Source organism: Stegastes partitus, unplaced genomic scaffold, assembly GCF_000690725.1.
Source record: "Stegastes partitus isolate 25-593 unplaced genomic scaffold, Stegastes_partitus-1.0.2 Scaffold1547, whole genome shotgun sequence".
NCBI classification, from domain to species: Eukaryota; Metazoa; Chordata; class Actinopteri; family Pomacentridae; genus Stegastes; species Stegastes partitus.
In genome coordinates this window covers 93,991-116,051 of record NW_007579278.1, presented here as the reverse complement: position 1 = coordinate 116,051, position 22,061 = coordinate 93,991, and the positions used below count along the sequence as shown (strand labels likewise).

Here is a 22,061-nt window from a genome sequence, read left to right as displayed (position 1 = left end):
TAGATTCCAGCTGTTGTGCTTTCATGTATTTTAGTAGCTCGGATGAGTCGTTTATTCAAAGATGTCTGGAAACCTTTTGTCTCCTGTGGATCACTTTACACTCAAATCTCACCCAAGATGCAGATGCTGCTCTGAGTGATGAATGTGTGACTGTACTGTAAACTCGAACAAGTCTTTATACAGAAATTTACTCAGTCTAAGTTGAGTTGACGTGTCTCATTCATGCGTGTTTCCAGGTGATAAAAAGCTTCATCATATGTAACAGCGTGCCGTCATGTTTGTGGCGAGTTGTGTTTGCTGTTGTCGGGCGGATGATGGAAAGGATCCAGGTTGCGTCTGCTGCATCTCGGGCTGGCAGATGTTTCCTGCCTCATTGTTCGGAAACTAAACAGAAGCTCCAGTTGTGGACCTGCAGGCGCCTGCAGTCGCCTCGACCTCGCTGTCCTTCCCATAATCCCCCTTCAGCCCCGGCGGCCAATCACGGGGCTGCGAGCCGGCGGCAGGTGGATTCTTTAGTGTGAACATGTAGAGAAAACAGATCAGCTGTAGCTAGCAAGTAACTCATAAGTACTTAGTTTTAGTGTTGTGGTGAAACGTCTGGTTGTTTCACTGCATCACATCATGAGCTGGAAGATCAGTGGAAACCCTGTTTAATGTCAGTAAATCTGCACAAAAGCATCAATGCAGCAGAGTATCATAGAAGTCCTTTATTGTTGTTGTACAGCAGCGATCTTGTCATTTTCTTTAAATTACAGTAAGAAATATGCAAATATTAAACCCGAGTATGTGCAAATGTTTCCATGAAAACAGCTTCTTCTTCCAAAGGTAGCTTATTTGGCGTATTAGGAGCTGTAGAAACAGTAGCGATGTGCACAAAGGCTTAAAGTGGTACAAAAAGTACACACAAGGTTCCGTTATATGTAAATGTGTAGTTTCAGTAAATGACTACCAGGTGCAAATGTGCAGATATTTCACGATTCTGTAAATGCAACGGGGAGTAAATTATCAGTGAGGTGCAGACAGCTGGTGTGACTGAAGCCTTTTTTCAACTCCAACCGGACTTTTTGAACTAGGACGTTCGGAAACGCCACAGTTTGGTTTTCAGAACTTTGATCTGCTTCTAAACCAGGAGATCTGAACCGGAACGTCATGTGAAACTAATACCAGGAAGCCTTTTAGGTTTATTACGCTTTAAAATATTAAACAGGCTCCAGCTTTACCCTTGAAAGATATCACAGAATAAAATGTCCCTCGACTGATAAACGCACGAATTACAACATCTGACTGTTAGAATTGGATTTTTTTATTTATTTATTTTTTAAATATAAAAATCAACCGGTGAAATTAGCATCTCTGAAACACATTCTTCAGTTTGTTCCTCCAGGACTGACTGGAACGATCCGAAAGGATTTCAACCATTAAACTTGAAGAATGTGTCCACGGTCAACGTGTTGAGCTGCAACGTGAAGCTGGTCGTGACTTTAATCATCATTAATTCATAACATTATGGATCTAGTTAAGGAATCCTTTGTTTGTTTGTTTTCTTTGGCTCGTAAATCTATTCCACACATTCTGCTTTGATATTTAAGCCCTCGTCTGGCTCTTTATTTGGTTTATTAGCATCTGATTCATGCTGACTGTTGAACATTTATTAGTTGTTGTTTTGTTTTTTTTAACACGGATGAATAAAATTTGGAAAAAAATTCAAACTGAAAGCGTACGACGAGAATATCTGCTGCAATGTGGAAACACAGATTTGTATTTGTTCAGATTTTCCTGCATGCAGCAAAAACCATCCAGCAACGAATAATCAAATAATCGTTGTTTGCTCTTAAATTAATCACTAATTGGTTTAAGTAATTGTTTTTAAAACAACAACTCTAAATTCACTGATTTAAGCTTCCGAAATGTGAATATTTTCTGGTTTCTTTCTGAACATCTTTGGACAAAATGAGGCATTTTTCTACATTTTCTGCCCTTTTATAGACCAAACAACCCAACAATTATTTTTAAAAAAAATGACTGACAGGTTGATCGACGGTGAGTTTATTTGCAGTCCAACAAACAACTGATTTCATATCGGGCTGAATTTCTGCAGTTTGAGCGTTCAGTAGATTTGTTCCATGTTATAGTTTTGGTGAAACCGGAGAAGCTTTCTGCACTTCTGAGTCCAGACGCTGCTGTGATAAGAACTGAACTTGCTACACAACAGATGAGCCACATTGTCTGCATATTAAATAGGTTTCTTTTTGTCACAAGACAAAAAAACGACTGGCGGTTCTGCGCTCAATCTGAGTCCTGCAGGGTGGAAACTGAGTGATACAAGACTGGGATGGAATATAAGTGAGAACATTACTGTAGGAAAGTAAGAAAAAGATGAAAATGATGCATTCAAGGTCAGCTGGAGACGTGTGGGTTTGAAAGTGAGTGTTTGGTTTGCATGTGATTTGTAGGGACGACGATCAGAAGAGTCGATGTTGTTCGTTTGTTATTGTGTTGGGTGATTATTGGGGAAAGATGAAGGAAGGATCTGGATTTATTAGGCTGTACGATAAATGTAAAGTATAATTTGCATTGCTGGAGTAGCAAAGGGTCGTAAAATGAAAAATTAACCATAAATATGCTCAAGTACTAGTTCAGATTGTCCAGATTCTCATTTTGAAAATAACACTACTGCACATATAAATGGTTTCGCACAGATTCTTTCATGAGTAAAAATACCGATAGAGAAGTGTTAACATTGCTCAGATTTGTTTGTTTTCCAGGTCGCACAAAAGCAAAAAAGGTGTTTATTTCCTCTGTGTGTGTCCTCTGGGTTAGTTTAATAAATCATAATATTAAAAACACGTGACAAAATCTGTCTGTGGTGACAGAAAAAGTGCAATTTTTCAATTAGAGGTTGGTGGAGACCAAAACTGGAGCTAAAAGAGTCCGAGAACTGGACTCACAGAGCTGCAAACGAATAACGGTCACGGCTCAGAAGCATCTGTTACTGCAAGTCTGACAAAAAGTTGATTCTTTTTATTGAATTATTTAAAGTCTGAGGCTTTAACATTAATCAACCTGACAATTAAACTTCTCTCGCTTTGGGCCGTTTGGAGAACAGCCAGCTGCTGGGATTTGACTCGCTTTAAAGATGAGCAACAAAGAAGGCTCGTTGAGGGGTTTCTACAATCGTCTCTGTGACTTGAGGGCTGCTGTCGGAGCATTTTTTGCAGTTTTATAATCCGACATAGTGCTGAAGGATCGACAGAGTTTGCACAGACTTGAAAGGCTCCCAGTAATTCTTGTTTCTCTTGCACAGCTCTCATGTGATCAGAGATTGTTGGTGTTTGGTTTACTCATGTTTGTACCACACAACAAGCTGGTTATTTATAATTATGATGTTATTTGGGTTTTAGTTTCCAGGTCAGTTTGTGCTAAATTCTGATTGGTCAGGCAACCGCTGGTGTTGCTTTAATGAGGACAAAAGTTGTACATCGACAGCCCTCCAGGATTAATCCGTTATGCTCGGTGGAGGGAGGAGCAGATGACCTTTGAACACCGAAACACTTCGACTGCAAGCTGGCTGATGTCAAATCAGTCGTCGGTGTGGCTGCATTTTGTTAAACCTCATGCGCTAAAAGTAAAGTATGAACAGTCGTTTGTATATAAAAGCTCAACAACCAGCATTCAGATCATTTAAAAAAAACAGCCGGTAACTTGTTATTCTCCTCAGTAGTTCTGGATTGTGCTGGAAATGTTTGACTCTTCCTTTAGAGGTCGGTGGAGACCAAAAGTGGAGCTAAAAGAGTCCAAAAACTGGACTCACGCAGCCGCAAACAAATAATGTTGCTGCAAGTTAGAGTAAAATGTGATTCTTTTTATTGAATTATTTAAAGTCTGAGGTTTTAACATTAATCAACCTGACAATTAAACATATCTTGCTTTGGGCCGTTTGGAGAACAGCCAGCTGTTTTGGGATTTCATTCGCTTTAAAGATAAGTGAAAAAGAAGGATTCCTGAGGTGTGTGGAGGGTTTCTACAAGCATCTCTGTGACGTGAGGGCTGCTGTCGGAGCATTTTTACAGTTTTATAATGTAACATAGATCACTAACTTGTCTGTTATTCTCCTCAGTTGTTCTGGATTGTGCTGGAAAAGTGTGATTCTTCCTTTAGAGGTCGGTGGAGACCAAAAGTGGAGCTAAAAGAGTCCAAAAACTGGACTCATGCAGCTGCAAACACATAATGTTGCTGCAAGTTAGAGTAAAATTTGATTCTTTTTATTGAGTTATTTAAAGTCTGAGGCTTTAACATTAATCAACCTGCCAATTAAGCTTCTCTTGCTTTGGGCCGTTTGGAGAACAGCCAGCTGTTTTGGGATTTCATTCGCTTCCTGAGGTGTGTGGAGGGTTTCTACAATCATCTCCGTGACTAGAGGGCTGCTGTGGGAGCATTTTCACAGTTTTATAATCTAACATAGATCGCTAACTTGTCTGTTATTCTCCTCAGTAGTGCTGGATTGTGCAGGAAATGTTTGACTCTTCCTTTAGAGGTCGGTGGAGACCAAAACTGGAGCTAAAAGAGTCCAAAAACTGGACTCGCACAACTGCAAACACACCATGTTCACAGCTCAGAAGCTTCTGTTACTGCAAGTTAGAGTAAAATGTTATTTATTTTATTGAATTTTGTAAAGTCTGAGGCTTTAACATTAATCAACCTGACAATTAAACTTCTCTTGCTTTGGGCCGTTTGGAGAACAGCCAGCTGTTTTGGGATTTCATTCGCTTTAAAGATAAGTGAAAAAGAAGGATTCCTGAGGTGTGTGGAGGGTTTCTACAATCATCTCTGTGACTAGAGGGCTGCTGTGGGAGCATTCTTTTAATTGCACAACTTCAACACGAGTTCATTCTGTTCTGACTGTCACGTAATTTGGGAAATTCTGGGCAAGCCTTTACAGGTTCACTGCGTCATGAACTCCCTCCTGAGCTGCTGCTGCCTTCTTTGGGGCTTTGGACAGAAATTAAAAATGCAAAAACACAAGCGGCCCACCTCCCTGTTTTTCTGTGTTTCTCAGGCTGCCGGTGTCCTGCTGTAACCTGCGCGCGATGTTCAGACACGTTCAGGTTTTACAGCGAAAATGTAAACCTGCCCGCGAGCTGCTTACTCAAACGTCCTCCTCCTGCCAGCGCAGAGTCGCTGCTGCAGCAACAAATGCACATTTTTAATGGGCATAAATGGGCGCGCAAGGAAAATTAAATATCACCCTGCAATTTGTACACGGTAAACAAACCTGTAAATATTCAACGTTTCTCTGATACATCAGCAGAAAGATCTTTTTGTCTTTCTTTTATGTCGACACTGATGGATTTATTTGCAGCAAAATTGGTAGAAATGTGTAAGATCTGGAGACTTTCCCTTTTATTTATCTGCTATTTATCGACCGATGTGAAGATAATTGCAAAAGTAAGCTCCCTGGGTCCGCTGGTCTTGTGCAATAACGAGAAACTGACATTCTGGCTTGTTGTGAATACATTTGAAGTCGTAATAATTTGCTAACAAACTGATATTGGTGCCAAGAAATAGTAAAAAAAAAAAAAAGAACTTTTTGAAGGGTACGTCTTCAGATGTTTTGCTTTTTATGATCAAAAATGCAGGTGCAAAATATCAGAAAAAAATACTTTTTCTCTCGCGAGCAAAAGTTTACATCCACTTTGAAGTCTTATAACTCTGGATTTTCTTTGATGGAAACACTAAAACACCATTTTTTTGTCACAACAAACAATCAGGCCCTTTGGTTCTTCCATGGATTTATTACAGGACTTCTGAAACCATGACAGCTCGATTGTTTTGCCACGAAACGCATCATCTTTACCCTCGTTATGAAGCTGCACATTATTCCACATGTGACGACTCTGCTTCAGCTTTCTCGTCATCCAGCTTGAGGGAAAAACTCTTCCTCACCTCCAGTCAAGGAAGCGTATCGTGTTTTTTTTAAAAGCCTCTCAGCAGTAATTAGAATCTTTCGCGAGGTGACAAAGTTCTCGCATCGGTGATTCCTCTCTGCTGCTTGGAACAGGCTGGTGAAGGAATCCAGAGTTGTTGTTTTTTCATTTTTTTTGCTTTAAATGGCAGCTGGATGTGGCTTTGTGCTGCTGATAGTACAGTAGTTGTGTTTCCTCGTGTGGCGCTGCTGGAAGAGTGGCCGGTTTTGAGGAAATATTTACTTACAACTTGTTTATTTTTTCCTCTTCTCGCATGTGAAGCCTGCCGGTGTGTCTTTTAAACTCCAAGAAGCCTTTGAATCAGAAAACTTTTTGTCGGACAGTCGTGGCAAATAAGAACCTTTTTGAGTTGAGTTAATTTGCTGCTAAACTGTGCATCTTGGAGCCTTTATCCAGATAACAAACATATTCACGTTTGCTCTGTGGACTAATTCATTAACAGACTCGTTGTTTCAGCTTTAATATTTTGAGTTTCTCTTGGCAAGTCAAAACTAGTCTCCACTTTCCGGCACAAAGCAGCGAATCCGGCGTGACTTTCGAGGCTAAACGTTGAGCTTCTGTCCTGCGACTTCAGCTCAAATTCCTCCTGTTGAAACTGAGAGAAAGAAAAAAAACCCTTCCTTCATCCTGTTCTTCCTCCTCTCCGCGAAGCCCCGAGACCACAGAGGAGGAACCTTTTGCGGTATCTCGGCGCTAAAAAAGGGGGATTTTCATTTCAAAGCTCTGCAGCCGAGCGTCTGACCGACCCCGCTGAATTATTCGCAGCCAGATCAGTGTGGCAGATAGAGCCTGGGAATAATAACAACATCCTATTTCTGTCTGAAACGCTGGAGAGGCCCATTATAAGCTATTAGCTCCGCGCTTTGCCATTTTTGTACACAGATCAACATTTTGTTCTTCCTTCTTCCCCCCTTCAGCGGGTTGGGTGTGGCGAGGCTGCTGCTGCTTTTGGAGTAATTGACTTGAACAACAGATTCGCTCTCTGTCTGTCTGTCTGTCTGGAGACCATTTGGGAGTTATTTCAGTCTGAGAGGAACGAGGAAAGTTCACGTGTGGGGTCAAGAAAGAATGGAAACAAAACCCCAAAGCCATGATCTCTAATCTCTCTCAAGGTTTTTTGAGGGTTTGCAAAAGAGAAACTGGAAATTGCAAAGTCACAGCGCCGCCGAGATGGAGCGCTGGAGAGGCTGCAAATGGGAGAGGTGGAGGAAGTCAGATGGAAAATGAAGATGGGATAGAAAAATAATAAAGAGGAGATTGAAGTGGAGAGATTGAGTGTCAGCTTCGTAGCCGAGAAACAGAAACGGGACGACAGAAGAAACGAGTCATTTATCAAAACCTTCGGCGCCGGTCGCACTCCGGTTTAACCGACGCCTGTGTGTGTGTGTGTGTGTGTGTGTTTACCGACTGATTGAACCGCCCGCTTCGTTCGTTTCCACATCAACGTTATCTTCCGAAAATATGTCTGCGGGAATTTTCTCCTCATTTTGACAAGCGGATGATTTATGCGGCGGCGGCGGCGGGGGGAGGGGAGGCACAGAGCTTCGTCTGATTGCTGAGCCGGTGAAACAAACTCTGTGGCATTTAACTAACGCCGAGAGTCCCGGAGCGCACGGGACCGGCTGACATTTTGGAGAAAAAAAAAACACGGCGCTGCGTTTTAATTCGCCTCCGCCGGAAAGACGTTCGACGGCCTCCGTCTTGGTTTAAAAAAATCAGACTCTGGAGTGGCTCACCGATAAATACTTCACGACACGGAACCAGAAAGTGGAGCGAGTTTCAGACAAACCGCTCGATCTGGAGGGAGCGGGTCGAGAAGTGAGGAAAATGGAACAATCAGGACTTCGAGGTTGAAGTCAGGAAGAAAATAACAAGTCAGGAGTCCAAAGAGCATCCGAGGTGATTCTTTACTAACACATGGAGGAAGTTTTGCAGATTATTTTGGTCCCAGTCAAACTTAATGCTCAACAAAAAAGGACTTAATGGCCTTCGGAGCACATTTATTGAGACGTCTGATTCTTGTCGGGTGGATTCATGGCTCAGATTTATTATGTTTGGTCTCGTCAAGCTGGGGAAAAAATGGGATGTTTATTCATTACAATGGTCATCAATCAGCTTCTAGGAGATTTTGGCTGCCACTGAAAGCCGTTTTTCAATCACGTTTTATCGATTAGTCAATTCATCGGAACGTTTTCTTGGCGTTTCTTTGGTCCCGTCACATTTTTCACTGCAACATAAAGTTCTGCACCTCTATGGAAACAGAACAGCCATGACTAGAAGGAGAGAGAGAACTTTTCTGGTTATTTATTTTTTAAGAATTGAAATAACCTGAAAAGTACGGAAGAGGATTAAGGCCACTGAAGAAAAAATAAATAAAATTCTGAGAAAAAAAATCAGAATTCTGACTTTTTCCCAGAACATTTAAAAAAAAAAAATCCTGGAGATTTTTTTTTTTCAATCTCTGAAAAAAGTCAGAATTCTGACTTTTTTCTCAGAATTCTGATTTTTTTTTCTTCAGTGGCCTTAATCCTCTTCCGTAGAAAAACAATATGTTTCCAGCAAAATTCAAAAAGCATTCCCAGTTTTGGAGAAAAAAAAAAGGGTTTCTACTCTCACTTGAGTTGTTTTTTTTTGAAAAAGAGTTAATAAGAACAAAAAACCTTTTCTAACAAAAGTTCTGATGTAAAAGATCTACACGTATATGGCACTTTTCTACCATAGCAGCCCTCAAAGCTTTACAATCTCATTCACACACATTCATACACTAATGGTGACAGAGCTGCCATACAGTCTGTCTGCCATTGGGGGCAACTTCAGGTTCAGGACACTTAAACTGTGGACGGGTAAGAGATCGAACCTCCAACCTTGTGATTAGTGGACAACCCGCTTTACCACCTGAGCCACAGCCGCTGGTAAAAATTTAAACCAGTTGTGCAAAAATGAAGGCCGAAGCTGCCAATCGGTGCGTCGTAACCACCAATATCTCTATGTAGGGTTCATCCCGTTGAACCTCAAATCAGTTTCTGGTGGTTTTTTGCTCCCGTCACGTTTTTACTCACTGTAGCATCATTTTAAACTGCAGTTTAAAACCCTTCATGGAAACGGTGCAATCATGGTTAGAAGAACACAGAACTCAGAAATGTCTTCGGTCCAGCATGACGGCTAGAATGCTGCAAATGATGAAAAAGTTTAATTTCTTCATTTATTTTACAAAAATGTTATGACTTCCTGCAGCTCAGCCAAACAGACTTTTTGTTCCATGACTGTTGGTCACAGCTGACAGAGAATCATCGTGACTCCCCGGTTACACTTGAAACGCTCTGAATTTTTAGTTTTTCACAGAATCTGGTGCCAACAGTTTGTATTTTTGACTAACATTTAAACGAGACCAATTGATTTTGATGAAATATCACAATTTTCAAGCTTAGATTTGTTTAATATTCCAACAAAACTGCGTGTCGTGCACGACTAGCTCAAGGAAAGTTGAACATCTGATGATTGTTTTATGTTTTTACAGACTTTTGCTCTGATAAATGGTGCACTTTTGCATTTTGAACCTGCCTGTAGGGGTTTTTTATAGGTTCAGAGGGTTAATCGATGAAATATCACAAGTGAAAGCTCAGGTTTGGTTCATTTTACAAACAGAGCTTCACACACGATTAGCTCGAGGACCGTCAGGAGGTTGAAAATCTGCCAATTTCTTCTGTTTTTACCATTTCTGGCTGATAAATGGTGTCAGTTTTGGCAATTCTTTAAAATATTTAACATGCTTTTCAAACTCGCTGTTTGGTTTTGGGGTTCAGAGGATTAAATAATCAAACAATTTGTGAAAATCCTGATTAGTCGCATAGCTAGTTTAGAATTTGATAAGTCTTTATATGAATTCAGTGTGAAAGAGTTCAGCACCTGGAGATGCAAAAGCTCTGAGTTTGAACGTAAAGGAAACATCCTGTGACTTATCCGCCGGCAGGTTTTAAAGTTCAGAGCGTTAAAAATAATCGGTCGACTCCATTACAGACTTCAGCGCTGAGCTGAACTGGAGATTTGCAGCCCTGATAACAAACTGAAAGTCACGGCTGCTGCGGACGCTTTGTTGATGTTTACTCAGCGTCCGAGCGTTTGCTTCCAACTGTGCGTCTTCGCTGAGTAAACAAAGTGTGACATTGTTACGGCAGCGCTGGCGTCCGGTGGCAGCCTTCAGGTCCTGTTGAGACGGGAAGTGATTTCCTTTATTTGGCAGGGATTTCCTGTCCTTATCCAGCGAGGAAACAGGTGTTTGTCTCACAGAAAGAAAAAAAAAAAGACACACACCCAGAAACAAACAAACCTGCTGCGACGCCAGAATCCAACTTTGTCCAAAAAGGAAAAAAAACCTGCTTCAGTTTTTTGATGCGGCTTTGACCCGGCGAGCGTCTGATTGGCCGACAGCTATCTCGTCCTCCGGTGTGGGAGCGAGGGAGGCTGCTGGAGCATGGATGGCATCCACATTCCTCACCCCCTCCCCTCCCCCACCGGCCTCCCTCCATCCTCACCCCCTCCTCCTTCGTATCCTGTCGTTCCACACATTCCTGCACATGGAGCCGCTGAGGCCCCGAGTGCAGCTTTAAAGTCACCTTCGCTCTGCGTGTCGATGCTTTTTTTCTTTCTCTCCACCAGGACCGGTTTTAGCTGCACAATTTGTATCTGTAGGCAGCAGGGACATTTTGGAAAGTTCTTGAAAAGTGGGGACATTTCTGCAAAGGTGGGGAGTTTTCCAGAAAGTTTTAGACGCGTCTAAAGTTTGGAAACTGTCTGCAAAGTAAAGATGTGTTTTGCAGACGAGGACTTTTTACAAAGTTGGTACATTTTGTCGGGTTCCTGCTTTTGCAAAGTGTCGTTTGAGGGGTTGGTTAGCTTTAGGTTCACCTAAACCTTCCCAGCGAGTTTGAAACGCGTGTTTTCTTTAACGTATCACCAAGATTGCACCATTCATCACAGCTAGAAACTGCTAAAACAAAAAGAATCACTAAGTGGCTTTATTCTACACGTCTCATTTAAAGATTTCCCAAAAATAATCTGTTTGCGCAAAACAGATCCTATAAAAAAAATTACAAAAAATTCAACCAAGAAACCACGACTGATTCAGCTACGGCTAACGCTCATGTGACAAAAACTCTGAAGCTATTCGGCTGAACTGCAGGAAGTGCAGAGCGGCATGGAAAGAAATTGTAGAGATTGAGGCCTCGTCCACACGTAGCAGGTGTCTCACAAAACTAAGATATTTTTCTCCTGTCATCTACACAAAAACACAGATTTACGGCATTAAAAACGATTCTTTCAAAAACCTCCGACCAAAGTGAAGATGTGTGAATCCTCCGTTTATGCGTCTGCATGTCAATAACTGGGGTTTTAGGTTTCCAAACGTCACTGCCTGCGACAAAATATGTTCTTATGTCACATACGCGACCTGTGTTTACATGTGGAACCAGCATGGACACCCTCAGAACTGTGTTGTCTCTGGTCCAAATCATAGAATAATATCTTCGTTTCGTGAGATACCTGCTACATGTGGACGAGGCCTCCTTTTTTTAAAGAATTGATGGCCTTATAACTGTGTCTTGCTGCAAAGTGGACCTTCCTGAGTTCTCTCTACTTCTTCATGCTGCTTCCATAGAGGAGCAGGACTTTATATTACAGTGAGAAATGAGGCCACGGTGAGCAAACAAAACGCCTAGAAACCTTCCCGGAGTCCAGAGGGTTGAGGATGCTGGTGAAGCGTGTAGATGTGAAGGTTTGTGTTTTCTCTGGTGGAGTTCAGGCTTGAAATTAGGGTCCAAGACTTTGTGATTAATGAGCATTAGAGGCGGTGGTCGACTGAGCAGCGGCAGCATTTTAATATCTTTTATTTACTGTTGTTTAGCGTGTCGCTGTGCGGGACACTCTGCTCCACTAAGTGCTGTGCTGCCAGCTCCACAGTGCAGACAAACAGTGCAAATGCGACGCATGAATGAATGAATGTATGCGCGCGTCATTGCAAATGCGCTCGTATTTGCATGTGGCACATTTGTATTTGCAAATCCCCTCTGACTCTGCGGCAGGTTGTCTCCACTGCAGGAATCAGTCTGAGTCGGGTTTTTTCTCTTTCTTTCTTTTCCCACAATCACCAGCCATCTGGGCAGAATTGACGGAGACAGAGGGGTTGCAGGGGCTGATGGGAGGAACCGGGCGGCTGTCCAGACCAGTTAACGCCGAACAAACAGGAGACGCTGTGGCACGGTGCATTTTTCTGCCTCGTGTTTTTTTTTTTTTTTGGCCTCTCGTGCAGCGAAGCCACAGAGATGTTGTTCAGCTGCACAAACTTGGGTCCAGACGAAGAAAGTTTGACACGTGCTGATTATGAGTCCGACGGTTTTGTCTGAGGCTGGACTTAAATCTTCACTGTGCTGCTTTTCCAAAACATATTTTTATGCACGCTTTTGTAGTATCTCAGAGAAAGTCCATGGAAACTACCAAATGTGAAAAAAAGCTTACATAATGTCCCTTTCTTTTAATAACGCTTTCGAAAAATAAGAAATAGGAGGAATAAACAGCTTTTCACAACAGAGTATTAATTATTTTTCCACCAACTTCGAGAATAATTTTACAAGAAAAAAAAGATAATTTACTATTTACATTTTTAGTTTGTTTCAATACAAATTCTGGTTCAAATGGTTTAATTGGGGCCTTTTTTTGAAAACAAGACATGTAGAATAAGAGTGGTTTTGAAGAAATATCCCAACTTGAAGATCAAATTTGGTTAAAATCGCACAAATAAGTTGTTTAAGGACTTTCTGAAAATTGAAAATCTGCCAATTTTCTCAGTTTTTACAGTTTCTGGCTCTGATGAATGATGTCATTTTGTCATTTTTTTTAAAGACGTCATGCCTTTCAAACCGAGTGGTGAGTCACCTCACATGGCCGATTAGCGTTTTTGTTGTTGTTTGTCTCTGGGAAGCTTGAAACGTGGTCGATACAAGCCGACATGAACGAGTAACTACAACTTTCCTGATTGAAAACTCGAGAGTTCTGTCTATTGACGGATAAAAGTCTGTTTTTTTTAAGCAAATGGCAAAGAAGTGAGTTTTTCCAGGCTTCTTCTGCTTTGTTTATTACAGCCACGCAGCCCATAGCGCCACCGTCTGACGACACAGCGCAGCCACGTTCGTTTACTTCAAAGCAATTTGCGGAAAACTCCAAAAACTCGCCCCTAATTCACTCGACAGTTATGTGGAAAACACAGCTTACGTCTATCAGCGTCGATCAGCAGTTTTCCCTCCCCTCGGTTCAGATGTGACTTTAATCTCCCGTTCAGGCAACACAAGGCTCTTACTTCTATTTCCAGCAGAAAGCATCTGAAAAATGCACAAAGCCGGGACTTTGCAGGAGGATTGTGGAGGCAGGCTGTGGAAAATAACACAGGATCAAGCCAGTGGAATGAAACCTGTAGATGTACATTTATTAGTCTCTTTGTAGTGTTTCTTTTTTTTCCAGTCAGACTTCACAGACTTCTGCTCACTTTCCATCTTCACTACACTCCTTGTTAGCGATTCGCCGTCCTCCTCTCTTTTACCCCTGATTCCCAGTCAGAGTTCATATCTGGCCTCGTGCAGAATATAAAGTCTCCATCACTTCAGGCGGTACCTTTTTTTTAACTGAACTCTTATGCGCTTATCTCTGTCTTCTCTCTGCAGGCTCTGCTGAAGATGGACTGTCAGGGTCTGGTGGCCAGGCTGGTCATGGATTTCGTCCTCCTGACCACGGCGGTGGAGGTGGCCGGACGCTGGAGGGAGCTGGCCGAGAGGCTCGTCAAGGTCTCGCGCCAGCAGATGGACGCTTACGAGGCGCCGCATCGCGACAAGAACGGGGTGGTGGACAGTGAGGTACGCCTGTCTTACCGCTTGGGATTTATTTTGCTGCATTGATAGTTCAGGAGTAATGCCACGTGTGCACAGTGGCGTACTAAGACTCAAGGATGGCACCACTTGCTAGTATCGGATGCTTGAATGGTGTACAACTCCACACAGGATTCACCGTCCTACCACGTTGGCTGCATCTGATTGAATGACGCTTCATTCGTACCCCTTTTCCACCAAGAAGCCCCATGGTGCTAGTTCCGTGCTGGTGCTAGATCCAGTGCTTAGTTGGTTCCAATCTAAGAACCAGTTGCTTTTCCAACGGCAAGGAGCCAAGTTAGAGCCACGCCATACGTCACTGCATACGTGGCCATTTACCGAACAACGGAAGTCCACACAGGACTCCAGACTAACTTTATCACTGGTGCAACCAACTTTCTTATTTGATCTCACCTTGTCACAGGCAAAACGTATGACTTTGATTTTCTCCTCTACAAGTTACGATGTTCCCTGAACGCCCCACATTGCAGGCTGCGGTAGCTGCTGTTGGTGATCAGACGGGTGTGCGACCAAAGATGACTTTAAAAAATGTAAACGAGGGCGTTCTAATGTCAGATTTGTCCAAGACGACGCCGAGTGGTTTTTTCTCATGCGGTCTTTTCTATGAGCAGATAAACAGCTCATGTAGGTGCATTTTTCACGAAAAGACCTCGTTTCTAAGCATAAGTACACCGAAGTTAAAAAAAAGTACTGTTTTCCAACAGTGTGGTGCTGCTGGTGGGACACAGTTGTACCACATTTCAGTGCACAACAGTTTGTGCAAAATTGTCCCAGGACTCGTTCCAGTACATTTATGATTGGACCAGAGACGTCCTGGCGAAAAATGACACAAATCACAGCTTGTGTGTCCCATTCATCGATCTCGGTAGTCACGATAACCTCACCCCCAGCCTCTGACTTAGTCGGTGCTTAGCTCTGGCCCAACAAAGAGTTGGTGCCTGGAGCCGGTGCTTAGATGGTAGAAACACAAAGAACCGGTGCAAAGTCAGGCACTAGCGTGGAACTAGCTCTGGAACCGGTTTCTGCTGCTCGATTTCAAGATTCAGGATTTGTTTATTGTCATTTCTCGTGTTTGCATGCATAAAAAATGAAGAGCTGTTCTGCCAGTGCCAGCACAGAGCAAAACAATAACAACAAAAATACAACTAAAAAAACACAACCGAACCAACATGGCGGCTCGATCGGAAACTCATAAATTACTTCCCATGAAATGTGTCTGAAAATATTTGAGACTGAATCCGTCCTCGTTTTAGTTTAAACCGAAAGTTTTGCGAACGCTTGATATCCCTCGTTCCCATAAAGTAGCCGCGATCTTAACTTTATGCTAACGAGGAGCCGGCGACGCCAACAGAACGCGTCGCAGGAGTTGAAATGCAGATATGTTCCAGAAGAAGTCCACCCTGGAAAACCGAAACAGTCGATGTAACCATAAAGCGCATTAGAGTCATTTGTTTTGTTTTTTTGCAGTATAACTACCAGAGAAGTGGATGTTTGTCTCCGGCGCAGCAGAAGCTTTGTCGAAGTTTACTTGCCAAGCCACACTTTGACTTTATTGATGCATCAACGAGAGGTTTTTTTTTTTGTGAGATTTTTCCTTACGGGGGTTTTGATGTACAAATTAAAAATATGCTTTGAAGTAAATGGATGGAAACAAGTCTAAACATGTCAGTAACCACATCTGGATGACAGAATGTTTGCGATGTAGCTGCTCTGTTGTCCTACAGTCTGACTTTGTCCTCCGTTTTCTGCCACCGTTACTGCTGTTTTCAGAATCCGCCTCACTGTGAGAAACAACAACCACCTCGCAGCAACCTGTAACGCTGAAAATCTAAGGTTTTGCTGAGAATTCAGATTCAGTTTTTTTCTCTGTGGATTATCCATTTTAATCACATCGCTCGTCTCCCTGCTGCAAATACAACAACGCAGGAAGTAGCTCCAAAACATGCAACTAGATTTGTTGTTGGGGGACAAAAAAAGGTTCTGTTGGGCTGAACAATATGCAAAAAACGTCAAATCGCAATTATTTTTGACAGAATTTGTGATACAAGTCTCGTTTTCTGTGGGAATGTTGTTTTAATATCATTTCCCCTGAAGCAAATACAGCAAAACAGTTCCACTCTATGTTAAGGGGAATACTGAAGCGGCATCCAAGAGGATTGTTGATTGGTTTAAAGTAATGCAAAGTGTTTTTCTTTATATCTAATTAATAATGAGGTGCACATGTGAGTTCTTGACATGTGGTCCACAACAGAACTCGCATGTTCACATTGTTGTGGCGCAAAACCATAGACTGTATAAAAGATGGACGTAGCAACCGGCCCTGAAAAATGAAGCCAACCCGGAACTGTCAAAAACCTGCAGTATCACTACGTCCGCTAGCTGCTGGCTCCACAAAGCCCTGGCTCCCATAGACATGAATTGGAAAAGAAGTGATCACAGATCATTAAATACTGCATTCCTACAGCTCAGGATTTTTTTCTTATTAGTTTTCATGGTCAAGTCCAGAGATCAGGTGGCCAATCTGAAAATAAATCAATACTGAATTTTTTAAAAATCGTCAACATTTTGCGGGACAAGGGGCGTGGCTGGCTTGATTGACAGTCGGCAGCGACGATGCAGACGAAGCGAGCAGAAGGCGGTAAATGTGGGCGGGGCAGAGAGGGCCCGCCTCTCAATCCATCTGACCAATCGCTGCTCCTATGGCTCCGTCCCCCTCCGACGATTTTTGCGTCACTGGCTCCAAAAATCCAAGATGTCAACCAGGAAGTAGCAAAACCCTGGCTTCATTTTCTCAGTGCAGAAACCAACGGGTGACGTCACGGTAGCTACGTCCATCTTTTATACAGTCTATGCGCAAAACAGGCAAAGGAAGGACAGAGTTCATCAGTATTGAGTCAAAAAGTTGACGTTTGTGTTCCCTCTGCAGGCCATGTGGAAGCCGGCGTACGACTTCCTGGTCACGTGGGCGGCTCAGATCGGCGACAGCTACCGAGACGTGATCCAGGAGCTGCACATGGGGCTGGACAAGATGAAGAACCCCATCACCAAGCGCTGGAAGCACCTGACCGGGACGCTCATCCTGGTCAACTGCCTGGACGCCCTGCGGAGCTCCGCCTTCAGCCCCGCCGCTCAGGACGACTACGCCATCTGAAGCACCCCGCACCAGCTCGCTTTAAACAAAAACAACAGTTTGAAATGCTGCATATCTGCGCACTCCGAAACGCCGCCACTGCTGTCGTCCTCGCGGCGCCGCCTTCAGCTCTCAGAAGGAACTCCGCCGGACTCCGCCAAACAACACAGTGCTGTATGGAGCTCGCAGTATTCACACGGACTCTTTTATTAGCTCCCGTCTTGCACAGTTATGTATTTTTGTACTCTTATTATGGCACAGCATTTTTGTAAAGCAACACTTTGAACCCTTTGGTTATGAACTGTGGATTGAACGCCAAGAAAAGACACTTTTTTTTTCTCCCCCCCAAGACAAGACACTTTTAGATTTCGTCTCCTCGTAGCCTCGTCACACGTGTCAAAGTCTGTTCTATTTATTTATACGTCAAAGAGAAGCGTCGCCTCTTCGTCTCTCTCTTCAGGTTCTCTCTCCCTGTGGTCCTTCTCATTTCAGAGATCCAAATATTTTGGTGTCAGTCTGTATTTTCTAAGAAGAAGAAAGCAGAATAATTTATTACTCTTTTAATCAAGCTCTCCATTAGCGTCCCAAACGGATTCGGTCATTTTTATTAACCAGCAGATTTATTTGATTTAAACTGACCAGTTAGTGAGAATTTTTGTCTGTTTGCTGTCATCATGAATTGGTTGTCTTTGGTTAGATGGAACCAGAAGTCTGAAAGTTTCACTTTGAAGCATTCAAGTCGTCACTTTGTTCTGGGGCTTTCTACGGCATCATGAGGGTTAGGGTTACACTCCTGGGTGAAAATATTATCGATGGATCAATAAACTCTGATTGGTTCTGCTGCAGGAATGAAGAAAATAGATGCTAAATTCAGGATCGGTAGTCGGATGAAGGCAAATTTTATGGGTATTAACACCAACCTGAACCCGATACTTTGCTTGTATTGTACATTTTTAAAAAAACGTTCCTAATAAATATAGTGTTATCATACAATAATTGATGATATTATATTCTAAATTAAGCACAGGGGACATTACACCTGTGCAGATATTGATACTTGGTTATATAAACCAGCGGTCCCCGACCACTGGGCCGCACAGAAAAAAAAACCAAAACATTTTATTGTTGTATTTTTATTTCCAGCGGCGCCTGCAGGGTGTTTTATTTTGAAAAATGACTAGCTCGTCTTCCAGTCGCATCCATCTGTGCTTGTTTCTCGCATTTGACTCTTATTAGTTTTATTGCTCAGCCAATAAACAAAGCCGTCAGTCTAACCGCTGCCGAAATTAAAAAAAAAAATCTCAGGAGAGCTTCTTTGGAAAGTGGACTCGATACTGAGATGGAAGAAAAAGTAAACATATATTTAGCAAGTAACTTTATTAATTTAGGAAACTTTTGAATAGAAAAAACACTGATTTTTTGTAACGTGCGCGATGACCGGTCCGTAGAAAACGTTCTTGCTTAAAACCGGTCCGTGGTGCAAAAAAGGTCCGCTGATATGAACAGGATCCGAATTGATCTCAGCATCGTCAGGGGTCATTAAGCACCACAGAAGACTTTGTCATGGTGCCTTTTTTACTAGCCAAACCCCCACAATGATCTCTGCTCGCCAACACGGGACTGAGCGCCTCCTCTGGTCGCTGCGGTACTAAATAACCAGAGGCTCCCCCTGGTGGAACAAGCAGGTATTACAGCTAATCTACAATAATAGAAAAGTGTGTTATTTCCTTCTTACCTTCTAGTTTCTACAGTCTAGGGTAGTAGTTTTGCTGTCCTGTCCAGACCACCATGTTGGTGCCCAGAAAAGGTGCTGATAGAGTTCATCTAGCACAGTTAGAGTCGAACACGTCCAGATTATGTAATACTGGAACATATTTAGCAGCTACAAGAAGCTTTTTGAGAGATGTAAAGAGTAAATTATACATTTCTTATCATGTATACATCTATTTATTTTGACTGTTTATGGAACAATCGGAGACTCGAACTTGAATCAGATTGGTGACCGAGAAAGAAACTTCTTTGGGACATTTGATCTATTTGTTCTATTGTTTGTTTGCTACGGTGCATATGATCGACTCCCTTTCAAATTCACGTGTGATGCATTTTATGAGAGATCTTAAGGGATGTGGGCAACACAAACACAGACTCTGCTCTTTGGTTTTGTACACAGTGATACAGACAATTTTGGAGGCAGGTATTTGCCATCTCCATTTTAAAAAACCCCAACGTTCCAGGCATGCCGGCCTGCTCTACATCACCGCTACACCCAATACCAGAAGAACAATTTGTCATTTCATCGTTTCTGCAGACGTTAAACTGCAGATACTGTGCACCAAGTAGCATCAGTAGACAGCGGTGAAGTGGTGCAGCGACGTTGTAAAGTTGTAAACAAAGCAAATAAACCGGCATAAATCCGCCGTCGACGCTGTTTATTGCCGCCGTTCCACGAGCCTTTTTTTGCATGTTGCTGGAAACTGGATGAGTCGGCAGAAACGTGAAGTTCATCACATGCAGGTGCAGAAAAAGAGTTTTTTTTTTTCCCATCGTCTGGCTCCGAGTTCCTCTCCGGTCGCCGCAGGTCTGTTGTGTTTACCGGCAGCCTCGTTCAGAAATTCAGTTTCAGAGCGCTCAGAGCAGATTTACAGATTCGGAGGCTGCAGGCAAACTCACTTCAGTTTAACCCGTTTTCTGACTGAATGTTGGAAGAAGAAGAAGTGCTCTAAAGTTTTTCTCTTGAGCTAATAAAGCCTCACAGAAAAACTAAGAAAGTTGTTTTTTTTTAAACCTTAGGATAAAAAGTAAAGGAGAGGAAATTCAAAAGCGAGAACACAAACTATTGTTAGTACGCTGATGTGTGGAGGAACTAACAGGAATAAGAAACTTTGAACAATAAAAATATCAAATTGTTGGTAATTAAAACATTAATTAGATCATTTTACAATGTGAAAACCTATTTGTGATTTCTCTTAGCACAGGATTGATGAGCAGAATCACTAATAGTACCTTTAAAATCCTAATAAAACTCATTCCTGCTTAATCGTTACGAGCAGTTTTCTCCAACATGTCGTGATGCGGCTGAAAGCTCCAGAACAATGTTCATGTATTGATTATTTAAAGCTACTTCCCTCCAGACTGTCTCCTCTCTCAGCTTATTGTCTCTTCAAATGTACTTTTTTTTTTTTTTAACCAAAGCTTGCCAAAAGACGCCTCCGACGGCCGTCTGCCACGTTGACACCACTGTTGTATTGACACTGTCCGTCAAAGCTTCTGGTTAGGTTTTGTCTCAGTGCTGCATACTGTAATATGTGCAAGTATCACATCCAGTGGTGAGTTTGACACCCCCTCGTATTTTTTTTTTTTTGGTGACTGCATACTTTTGTGGAAAAATAAAAATGTAAATATTTGTACACGCACCCGTTGTGAGAACGTTGGCTGCTGCACAAACACGGCGAGGGTTTCTTATCTGAGCGACAGGCCGTCGTGTTCGCTGCCTTATCGGCGCCTCCGGTGGTGGAAAACATCCCCGAGAGGTGGACGGATGAGGAGGAAGAGAGAGGAGGAAGAGTTCAGGGGGAGCTTCTGGACGGCGAGAAGGATCCTTAGTGCTTTCGCTGCAAGAATCCCACAAACAAAACGCCTCCGAGCTCTGAGCCTCATTTAGTAAAAGCAGATGTTAAGGAGGGGGTCACCCAGTGATTAATTAAGCTGCACTTTATTGCATCACTGGGCAAAAAAAATATTCCACACAAACCCTTCAGCATATTGTAATTCAAGTGGTTTGGGAGGAAACTGGACCTCTGCGCCGCCTTCCTCTTGGCTCCGTCTTCGGCCTGCAAGAAATCAAACCTGTGACGGGAGATTTTACCAAAAACGCAATCACACTGCGTTTTCTTTCTTTCTGCCTTTTTTCAGAATCAGAATCACAAAGGATTTGTTGCCAAGTGGGTTTTCACATGCAAAGAATGGGACTCGGTGTTTTAGCGCGTAGCAATAACAGAGGAGACGTATGGTGTAACCAGATAAATGTCTGTCGACTGCAGCTTTAAGTGTTGCTCTGAAGGTTTCTCCAGAAGGTTCTTCTTATCATCCGGATGACGAAGGAAAATAGTGAGAGAAAGGGAGGATCCTGCAGCTTGTGTGAGTCATTTAATACAAGAATCAGCCAAATCTGAGAAAAGCTTTCCAGCAGAGTCCCTCAGAATCAGATGATTTCTTCTTCAAAAATAACTTGAAGCCATGCAAAAGCTTTACCTTCATGCTGTGGCTACGTGTACAGTTAGACGGCCTTGAGGTGCATTCAAATGCTTCACCTTTGAATTTGCATGCAGCATAACTTCATAACCAGAGCAGGTAGACACGTGGCCTTTTCAGGGCTGAAAAACGTGTTAAAGTTCTGTGAAAAACTGCAACCAGGTTAGTGTTACATCCACTTCAGATGCCACAATCTAAAGCCGAAGTCTTGCTTTTGTTCAGCACAATTTTCATCAAAGAGTCAAAGTTGATAGGTGAGTTTTTGAGACCTCGTGTATACAATTCAGCGCACACATAATCCACCACGGATCAGTAATTTATGCACCAAAAATGCCGGATTTTGTCAGAAGGTAAAAGTTTTTGGCATTTATTTCATGATTCAGGCTTTACAGGGATGTGTCATAGTTTTAATAGTTACGGAAGCCGAGAGCGGTCGTTTTCCGCTACTGTTCTTTCTTCGCCGTTTTCTCGAGATAACAAGTTAATTTTCTCATTATCTCGGGATAACAAGAATCGTTTTCTCGTGAGATAATTGGTGTTTGTGGGACCTCCCACACACACCTGGGATTCCATCCTCAGTCACCAGCGGGGGGCCGGAGGACAGACCAGACCGGGCACCAGCGCTTCATTGTAAGTTGCCCGGTCAGCTGTTCTCATGACACGTCATGTCGGAGTTCCCGGTCAGCTGTCAATATAAGATACGTCACACCAGGAAGTCCGACAACTTCTGATGAAGGCTGAAGTGACAGCCGGAACTGTCAACGA

The 22,061-nt window shown here is 42.7% G+C and overlaps 1 protein-coding gene across 2 annotated transcripts in view; it reads left to right on the top strand.

The window, feature by feature from the left end:
- The window catches only part of LOC103371228 (SH3 domain-binding protein 4), a 59,372-nt gene extending 38,914 nt beyond the window's left edge, over nucleotides 1-20,458 (top strand). For both annotated transcript variants that reach the window (XM_008300479.1, XM_008300480.1), the window contains exons 4-5: nucleotides 13,694-13,882; nucleotides 16,842-20,458. In XM_008300479.1, coding sequence (XP_008298701.1) covers nucleotides 13,694-13,882; nucleotides 16,842-17,066 — 414 coding nt within the window. In that variant the 3' untranslated portion in view covers nucleotides 17,067-20,458. The remainder of the gene's footprint in view (nucleotides 1-13,693; nucleotides 13,883-16,841) is intronic.
- Nucleotides 20,459-22,061: the final 1,603 nt, after the last annotated feature.